The 10,468-nt window shown below is 46.6% G+C and overlaps 1 protein-coding gene across 1 annotated transcript in view; it reads left to right on the top strand.

Annotated features, from left to right (window-relative positions):
• The first annotated feature begins 2,976 nt into the window (after positions 1–2,976).
• Positions 2,977–10,468, top strand: part of TMF1 (TATA element modulatory factor 1) — a 130,051-nt gene continuing 122,559 nt past the window's right edge. The window contains exon 1 of the mRNA XM_075321398.1: positions 2,977–3,254. Within this exon, the coding sequence (XP_075177513.1) occupies positions 3,113–3,254 (142 nt within the window). The 5' untranslated portion in view covers positions 2,977–3,112. The remainder of the gene's footprint in view (positions 3,255–10,468) is intronic.

The raw sequence follows: 10,468 nt of genomic DNA, 5'->3' as shown, positions 1-10,468 counted from the left end.
GTGTGTCCACCAGATTCCCTGCCTTAGGTCTCCCAGAGCTGCAGAGCTCGTTCCTGAAATCCTCCACCGGCAGAATGTGTGTAAAAATGGCTGCCGGAGCTCTCAGGGGAGGAGGGAGCCGTGGGCGGCGACTAGTAAAGTGCGGGAATCTAGTGCCCCACAGTGATCAGTGAGGGGGGGGGGAAACCTAAAGTATGCTCCAGCCCTCACTGCCGACGTCAGGTCGACCGTCCCGCCCTTACCCCTGACTGGCAGGCCCGGGGGCGGGAGTTATGGTACTAGGCCGCAATGAAGCCGGGGACTAAATTTAATACCGCGGCCGACAAACAGGCGCGGTCGGCGCGGAAGTCCCGGTCGTCACAAAACCAGCAGCTGCTGCAGCGTCTGTGAAACAAGCGCTCCATGCACCGTCCCCATGGGGACACAGAGTACCTTTAGATGCAGGGCCCTGTCCCTGAGGATACAAAGACTCCTGTCCGGCAGATTCCCACAGGGGCTGCGGAGGGAGCCCGGTCCCTGTGAATGAATGACCGGTTAGGATCCCACTTCTCCCAGAGCCTCTAAGGGATGGTGAAGGAAAACGGCATGTGGCTCCAGCCTCTGTACCCGCAATGGGTACCTCAACCTTAACAGCACCGCCGACTTAGTGGGGTGAGAAGGGAGCATGCCGGGGGCCCTGTGGGGTCCCTCTTTTCTTCCAACCGATAAAATCAGCAGCTGCTGCTGACTAAAATGGGAGCATGAGTGGATGTGTGCCTCCTTCCACACAAAGCATAAAACTGAGGACCTCGTGATGCACGGGAGGGTGTATAGGCAGAGGGGAGGGGTTACACTTTTTTAAAGTGTAATACTTTGTGTGGCCTCCGGAGGCAGAAGCTATACACCCAATTGTCTGGGTCTCCCAATGGAGCGACAAAGAAAAGGATTTTTGTTTGACTTCGGTGTGCCTAGCTGGGGTGTGGGGTGTGTTGTTGTAGTACCTGTGACGTCCTGGCTTGTCCAGGGTTTAGCAGCAGCTATGTGCCCCTGCTAACTCCTGCTATTACCCCCACTGGCACCGCATAACGCCAGCGGGAAGAGCCGGTATCGCACCGGTATGTCGCATCTAACAGATGCGACATACCGGACGGCTGCGGGCTGAGGATATACCAGCCCCCCGGCAGGCATTATCTTGGCTGGATGTGAAGATTAGGGGGACCGCACACTCACAGTTTCTCTCCTGTCACTTTCAACTCCAAAACTGAACTCACTGCTTTTTCCCGCCTCCAGGCCTGTGAACTCCTCGGTGGGTGGGGCCAACCGCCTGGCTCCGCCGCACCTGGTGTGGACATCAGACCCTGGAGGAGGCAACAAGGATTTTGTTTGACTGTTGTTGCCTAAACAGGGGAGGGGGTGTGTGTGATGTTGTGTTTATGACTACCTGGCTAGTCCAGGGCGTCACACACACACAAACACACACATCAGATTGCACACCCACACACACCAGATTGCACACACAACCACATCAGATTGCACAGCCACACACATCAGATCGCACACACACACATAATCACACATCACACACATCACATCGCATACATCCACACACATCAGATCGCACACACACAATCGCGCACCCACACACATCAGACTGCACACCCACACACACCAGATCGCACACACAACCACATCAGATCGCACACCCACCAGATCGCACACCCACACAGATCAGATCGCACACACATACACAATCACACACACGCACACACACAAACATCAGATCGCATACACACTCACCACCATCTGGCGATACTTATTGCTTCTGGTCAGCAGGGGAAAATGGCATGCAGTGCGTTGGAGCGTATCAATGCGTTCCAATGTCAAGTCCTCCATACGTTCTACTGCACTGCATCCCATCTTTCCTTGCTGACCGGAAGCAATAGGGATATCGCCAGATGTGGTGAGTGTGTGTGTGTGATCTGATGTATGTTAATGCTGGCCAGAAGCAGGGAGGATGGTGTGGAGCACAGCTGCTGGGAGCGCCCACTGGAGATCACACGAGGACCTGGAGCCATGCAGACATCCGGGGACTGGTAAGTATGATTCTCCTTGGAAAAGGGGGTCTGCTTTTTTTTGGGGGGGGGGTATATTTACCCCCAACTGTGTTTCCCCAAAAATAAGACCTGCCCGAATCTAAGCCCTAGTACTTTTTTCGGGGCAAAAAAAAGTATAAGAAAGTGTCTTATTTTTGGGAAAACACTGTATTATGCTTTTACTTTGATTATTCCACTCCTGGTTTTGGTTACACTGATGTAAAAAAAAAAAAAAAACAAAAAACCTCACGAAATACTCAATGTGTGAACGTGGCCTAAGGGTCCGTCCCCTGGTGGCTCCATAAGGGATGCAGGTTTTCTACTCCCTGTGCCCTGTGCTTTGCAGTGAGTGAAACACTGATCTGCATCATCCACTGATGGGTGCATTTCTGTAGCAATGTTTTTTTGGTTTTTTTTTTGTTTTTTTTTTAGATTTACTAGTACCAGAATTTACAGCGGAACATTTGCTGTATTTTATGCAATATGGGAACATTCCTTATGTTTCTTCGTATTAAAAATGTTTATGGGTCTCAGTTAATGACACAAAAGAATTTTTTTTTTAATCTTTGGTTTTTCTTTTTTTATTTTCAGGGTTTGTTTGTTTTTTTTGTACAATCCTGGTCCTGCTGAAATGAGCTGAAGACTCATTTTGCCGGATTATTTTTACCATATAATACATTTCCCAAAAAAGGAGTCACAACAACCAATCATTAAAAGAAAAATAAAAGCTGTCTTGTTGGTTGCTATGGGCAACAAGGTCACTGTCACCTTAAGAAGGTGCGGATAAGCCCCGCCTCCATTCCACTCTGGAATAATCCTTCTCTGTAAGTCACATGATCAGCTCGCCTGCAGTGTCGCGCAGCAATGACGTCAGGAGAAAGAGGAAGTCACCTGACCAGTCTCGGAAGCGCCGTGATGACGTGGGGACGGGGGTTTGTTTACTGCTACGTGTTCGGGAAGTGAGTGGTGGTAGAAGCTCGGCGGCCGCGGTGCGGGACTGACGGGTTACCGGGGGCGGAGGAGGAGGAGACCCCGGCAACATGAGCTGGTTTAACGCCTCACATCTGTCCAGCTTCGCCAAGCAGGCGCTGTCCCAGGCCCAGAAGTCCATAGACCGAGTGCTGGATATAAAGGAGGATGAGAGCGCCTGGGCAGACTCCATCATCACCCCTTATGAGGAGGGTACGTGTTTGACTATCCCTGCAGAGTGTCCATGGCAACCTGGCCTTCAAGGGGAACTCCACCTAATTCACCAATATAAGTAGGAGGAGTCTCAGACTGGCTGGTAACAGTATTAAAGGGGCATTCCTCTTTTAAAGTGATAGTGTGTGGCTGGGATACCTCGTCACCTAATAATCAGGGGGAATCCTGCGTCAGGGGCCTGCACTGATCCTGAGAATAGAGGCTGCAGCCCCAGCACATTCACTGTATAATATAGTAATAACATACATGTGATACATTATCACCCCTGATATAGCCTTGAGGGGGCGAAACATGTGGGAAGTTCACCTTCTTGTTGCTACTACCGTACTATATTTAATTTATTTACACCTTGTTGAACTCCTTGTTTTGCTTTATTTGCATTTACATCTTGCAGTTTTTGGTATTATTGATGCATCCCTTTTATTTTTAGTACATTATTTATTGCACCTTTTTCCCTTTATATGTGTTACATTATAACTAGTGATGAGCGGGCACTACCATGCTCAGGTGCCCAGTACTCGTAACTAGTGAGCACCCGAGCATGGTAGTGCCCGCTCATCACTAGTTACGAGTACTGAGCACCTGAGCATGGTAGTGCTCGCTCATCACTAGTTTTACGAGTACTGAGCACCCGAGCATGGTAGTGCCCGTTCATCACTAGTTACGAGTACCGAGCACCCGAGCATGGTAGTGCCCGCTCATCACTAGTTACTAGTACAGAGGACTCGAGCATGGTAGTGCCCGCTCATCACTAGTTACTAGTACCGAGCACCCGAGCATGGTAGTGCCCGCTCATCACTAGTTACGGGTACCGAGCACCCGAGCATGGTAGTGCCTGCTCATCACCAGTTACTACTACTGAGCACCCGAGCATGGTAGTGCCCGCTCATCACTAGTTACTAGTACAGAGCACCCGAGCATGGTAGTGCCTGCTCATCACTAGTTACGGGTACCGAGCACCCGAGCATGGTAGTGCCCGCTCATCACCAGTTACTACTACTGAGCACCCGAGCATGGTAGTGCCCGCTCATCACTAGTTACTAGTACAGAGCACCCGAGCATGGTAGTGCCCGCTCATCACTAGTTACTAGTACAGAGCACCCAAGCATGGTAGTGCTTGTTCATATGAATTGTTACTGATTATATTAGTTTTTTATTATCTTTTCATTGCTGTGATCACGTCAGTTATACATTGTGGACAGGAGGGGATTCTTCTCTGTGACTTTACTGTGTTGCATTGTACTTTTTATAGTTTGTGTGTTGGTGAAATGATATATATTTATAGAAAATACCTTGCAATTTTGTGCACATGTTCCTCGCTGGTTACATTGTGTGTGCAAATTTATGCTGCAATGGCCCCGTGACAATAGTGCCCAAAATATTTGGGTGTTATATGTTTGCTTTGTTGATAGCGTTTGTTTCTTGTGCCTGTGGAGGGCGCGTTTTAATATAAGAATAGTAAAGAATTATTTATATATTGGTATGTTTGGTTGAGTAGTGAACATGACTGTTAGTGTGGATGACTTCCGATCATGGGCAGTGAGCATCTTTGAAGGCAGGGTGCATACATTCTGCATCAGATGAGCTCAGTGCTAACGGGTACAAAGCCTTGTGCATGCGCGGCTTTGTATCGCATTGCCATGACGCTGCGCATTGTACAGCATGTTAGGACGCCAAAAGATAAAGAGAGTTCAGCTCTCCACAATGTCCTTTCCCCCTCGCTATGGAGTCCAGTGTCCGGCTCTAAACAATCCAAAATTCAAGTGAACATCAGGATCCGGCTCTTAGACATACAGGTTTTTTTTTTTATTTCAATTCAATTACGGTGCATCAAACAGTAGATAAGTGCTTTAGTGGCGCGATCAATACATTTCAAGTGCGTTTACCATTCTTATTTATTCATGATACCAGGAATTGTGGTTCTGGGTGCACTCGGGATCTGACCGGTTCCCCTTAAGAAACTTGAACCTGCAACCAGGGTGGATTGATTTAAATCACGCCGATTTAAATCATGATTTAAATCACGATTTAAATCAAAAGATTTTTTTCTATTTAAATCGGATCGATTTAAATCATGATTTTAATCATGATTTAAATCACTGATTTAAATCAAAAGGTTTTTTTTTAATATAAATCACGATTAAAATGCAGAAAGATACTGCAACCATAGCTGATGCCACAGAAGTTTGGAAAGATTTAGAAGGTTCTCTAGATCTCTTGAACCTCTCAAACAATGTAAAGGTTGCAATACAGCACCGCAAGGACCAAGCATTAAAAGAACACTATTTAGCCAATATCTTGCATCCCATCTACAGAGGGAAAAAATTATCTGAGGCGGAAATCAACTCTGCAATGGAGTGGCTCGCCAATACTAACCATGACATTGTGGCAACTGTGCTGAAATTGAAGTGTGAATCTGCACCATTTCAAAAATACATGTTTGCAGATAACGTCGTTAATGAACTAAAACCACTGGACTGGTGGAAGTCGCAATCACTTGTTCTTCCAGCAAAGATAATAAATCTAGCTACTCAGCTACTGACTGCATCGGCTTCATCCGCAGGAGTAGAGAGATTGTTTTCTTCATTTGGTTTTGTGCACACAACAGTCCGAAACCGCTTAGGAACTGCTAAAGCAGGACAACTGGTTTTCCTATTAAAAGTCCTAAATAAACAGTAGGCTTAAAGGACTGATGTATTCACTGAAGATGTTTGCTTACTTCAAACGTTAGAGATAGGCTATTGTTAAAAAGTACTTAGGGGTGCTTCACACACAGCGAGCTCGCTGCCGAGATCGCTGCTGAGTCACGCTTTTTGTGACGCAGCAGTGACCTCATTAGCGATCTCGCTGTGTGTGACAATGAGCAGCGATCTGGCCCCTGCTGCGAGATCGCTGCTCGTTACACACAGCCCTGGTTCGTTTTCTTCAAAGCCGCTCTCCTGCTGTGACACACAGATCGCTGTGTGTGACAGCAAGAGAGCGACAAATGAAGCGAGCAGGGAGCAGGAGCCGGCGTCTGGCAGCTGAGGTAAGCTGTATCCAAGATAAACATCGGGTAACCAAGGTGGTTACCCGATATTTACCTTAGTTACCAGCCTCTGCAGCTCTCACTCTGCCTGTGCTGCCGGCTCCGGCTCTCTGCACATGTAGCTGCTGTACACATCGGGTTAATTAACCCGATGTGTACAGCAGCTAGGAGAGCAAGGAGCCAGCGCTAAGCAGTGTGCGCGGCTCCCTGCTCTCTGCACATGTAGCTGCATTACACATCGGGTTAATTAACCCGATGTGTACTGTAGCTAGGAGAGCAAGGAGCCAGCGCTCAGTGTGCGCGGCTCCCTGCTCCCTGCTCACACTGGTAACTAATGTAAACATCGGGTAACCATACCCGATGTTTACCTTAGTTACCAGTCTCCGCAGCTTCCAGACGGCGGCTCCGTGCAAGCGCAGCGTCGCTTGCACGTCGCTGCTGGCTGGGGGCTGTTCACTGGTCGCTGGTGAGATCTGCCTGTTTGACAGCTCACCAGCGACCATGTAGCGATGCAGCAGCGATCCTGACCAGGTCAGATCGCTGGTCGGATCGCTGCTGCATCGCTAAGTGTGAAGGTACCCTTACTCTCTGTAGTTCAATTCTGAGTGTTTAATAGTGCAAATAAAAATTATTAGGTTTCATAATCAACTGTTTTAATATTTTTATTTGTGTAAAACAATTAGATTTGCAAAAAGACAAAGTTTTGCTTGTGTATAACTTGATTAAAAAATCTGATTTAAATCAAAATGATTTAAATCAAAAAAATCTGATTTAAATCAAAAAAATCTGATTTTTTTGATTTTTTTAAAAAAATCAAGATTTTTATCCACCCTGCCTGCAACAGTCTGATCACTTATTCTATATACAGCACTGCCAGAGCATTGCTGTATATAGAAGAAATCATGTTCTCCTATGAACGCTGGCCCCGGCTGGCTTTCACAGGAGTGCTCAGATGACAGACACAGGGGTCATCAGCAGACCCCTGGCTATCATGACAACACATCAGCGTCTTGCGATCGTGACATTGAGGGGCCAAAAGAGCGTGCCCCCTTGCTGATGTAAGTGATTGACTGCTTAACAGTTGTGGACACAGGCAGATGAAGGCTGAATAATTCAGCCTTCATCTGTAGGAAAAGATGCTGGCTCAGTGTAAATGCACTTATGGAAATCTAATGTAAAGGTGCAGAACTGGAGTAGTTCTGCAATGAGGATGACATTCATTGCACTGACCAAGCGAAGATTATTCCCACTTATTCGTGAACCTCACGGACCACAGCAATTTTAAACTAGCGCGCCAACAAAATAACTTCTGCTGGAGTTCAGGTCTGATTCTTCTAACAGAGCCCATATGGCCACGAAGATTTGTGCCATGTAGCTGAAATAATCGCCTCTTGACATTGTAATAGTCCCAGGATTTTGCTGGTATAAGTGATATATTAAGTCCAAAATCAAGCGCTCCTCGTCCACAGTGTGTAGACATGGGAGCCCGGTCACACAGAGCTCGCAGCTCCTTTTATGTGGGGACATCACCAGAGATCAGACCCTACTGATTTTTGGGGTCAGCAGATGCTCTAAATATGGGCCTGGAGGCTCTAAATATGGGCCTGGAGGCTCTAAATATGGGCCTGGAGGCTCTAAATATGGGCCTGGAGGCTCTAAATATGGGCCTGGAGGCTCTAAATATGGACCCGGAGGCTCTAAATATGGACCCGGAGGCTCTAAATATGGACCCGGAGGCTCTAATTATGGACCCGGAGGCTCTAAATATGGACCCGGAGGCTCTAATTATGGACCCGGAGGCTCTAATTATGGACCCGGAGGCTCTAATTATGGACCCGGAGGCTCTAATTATGGACCCGGAGGCTCTAATTATGGACCCGGAGGCTCTAATTATGGACCCGGAGGCTCTAATTATGGACCCGGAGGCTCTAAATATGGACCCGGAGGCTCTAAATATGGACCTGGAGGCTCTAAATATGGACCTGGAGGCTCTAAATATGGACCTGGAGGCTCTAAATATGGACCTGGAGGCTCTAAATATGGACCTGGAGGCTCTAAATATGGACCTGGAGGCTCTAAATATGGACCTGGAGGCTCTAAATATGGACCTGGAGGCTCTAATTATGGACCTGGAGGCTCTAATTATGGACCTGGAGGCTCTAATTATGGACCTGGAGGCTCTAATTATGGACCTGGAGGCTCTAATTATGGACCTGGAGGCTCTAAATATGGACCTGGAGGCTCTAAATATGGACCTGGAGGCTCTAAATATGGACCTGGAGGCTCTAAATATGGACCTGGAGGCTCTAAATATGGACCTGGAGGCTCTAATTATGGACCTGGAGGCTCTAAATATGGACCTGGAGGCTCTAATTATGGACCTGGAGGCTCTAATTATGGACCTGGAGGCACTAATTATGGACATGGAGGCTCTAAATATGGACTTGAAGGCACTCTGGTTTCTGCTTCTTATCGATGTGATGCTGATCTAAGAATCGTCCTTGTTACAAGGGATCAGAAAGTAAGACTGTTTTGAGACTGGCCTGATTTCCCCTCACCCCAGGCGCAGCACACCCACATTTTGTATGACGCTGCTGATATACTCAGTTATTTTTCGATGCCTCATCATTTATTTAATACTTGACATTCTCGCCCTGACAACATTCTTAAACTACATCGGCTCTTGGTATTTGGGCCGACTCCTGTCGCTGCTTTTACCTGGTTAATTTTATTAAGCCCAGCCTCAAAGGAAAAGTAGAGTCAAGATTTTTGAGTATTTTGGATCAGACACTTCTCTAACCTTTCATTTAAAGGGATTCTCCAGAGTGGTGTACATGTATTTTCCGCAAATAAAGTGGATTGAGGAGCTTCAGGAAAGTCTGTGTACAGAGGGCTACTTTTATGCCTCACTTCTTGGATGTAACCTATATTAATAATTAAAGGGCATTTCCATCTTCCATCACTCATTGACCTGTGTGTTCTGGTCTCTGAGAACCTCTTGATAATGATGGAGTTCCATTCAAGTGAATGGAGTCTGCAATTCTGTGCAGTTTTTTTGCCTGACAAGTTTCTGGGGCGCCTCTGTGCAGGAAAACTTTTATAAGGGGGACGCAGGGGTACCTCAGTGCTATGACCCTTTCATTATCAGAACCAGTGGAGATACCTTAGTTTGGACCCTCGCCAATACATCCTAGTTTCTCAACAGATTTGTGCTAATGGATGACTACAGGACATGTTTAGGCTTAATCTGATATTTTCTTCAGGAGCGTACCACTCCCCTGCCTACCGGCTGGTTGAAAGCTAGTGCACACCTGACGATCCGCTGGCCCAAATCGTGCACTTTTTAATGCTGCTGCGAGTCGGACAGCTTCAGAGAAGCGCTTGCAAGTTCTATAGCAAAGAGCTCGTAAGAGCTGCACTCTTTGACTAGGTAATCGACCACCTCTGATAGACTCCAGTGGTGGCCAGTAACCTAGGCAATGAGCCATAAACTATAGAATTACAAATTAATGTATCTTCAAGAACAGAGGATTTTAAATAAGGGGGTAATTTGCAAAGTGTTACCCCCTTTAAACATCCTGTGGAAATGGCACAATTTTCTGAATTTCGTAGCGAGGATGATGGGGTATGATGCCCTCTGTCTGCTTTTTTCCATTTGCCTTATTCTGGATGGTGAGAGGCTGTTTTCATAACTCCTATAGACTGGGAGAGAGGTGCACATGTGCAGCCCACCCCTCACTCCTACTTCTCCTTTGTGAGACCTTTTATGTTCTTGTCTTGCATTTTATTTTCTTAATGACTTTTACGACCCCTTTAATTCCATGTAGGAAATGCCTTGCCTGCAGCTCTGTGTCAGGGCGGCTCGTTCTTACCTGGGATAGAAACAATGAGGATTTTATTGTTGTGTTACCTGTGTTTTTGGCACCTCTCAGTGTACTGTGTGCATGTGATCACTGTTTTCTTATATATTTCATCTTCTCTGTTTTGCTGTCGTGCTCACGTGGTGTGAAGAAGTGATATAACCTCGCTATGACGGGAGAAGAAAGTAAAATGAATGTATAAAGCAAGGAAAGCTTTCAAATGGACCTAAAGGAGAACCATTGTCTTCTAACTTTTTTTTTTTAATTCTAACAATAATAATATATTTTTTATTATATATAATATA

Source organism: Anomaloglossus baeobatrachus, chromosome 8, assembly GCF_048569485.1.
Source record: "Anomaloglossus baeobatrachus isolate aAnoBae1 chromosome 8, aAnoBae1.hap1, whole genome shotgun sequence".
NCBI classification, from domain to species: Eukaryota; Metazoa; Chordata; class Amphibia; order Anura; family Aromobatidae; genus Anomaloglossus; species Anomaloglossus baeobatrachus.
The sequence above is the reverse complement of the archived record's forward strand: the minus strand, read 5'-3'. Positions and strand labels throughout refer to the sequence as shown.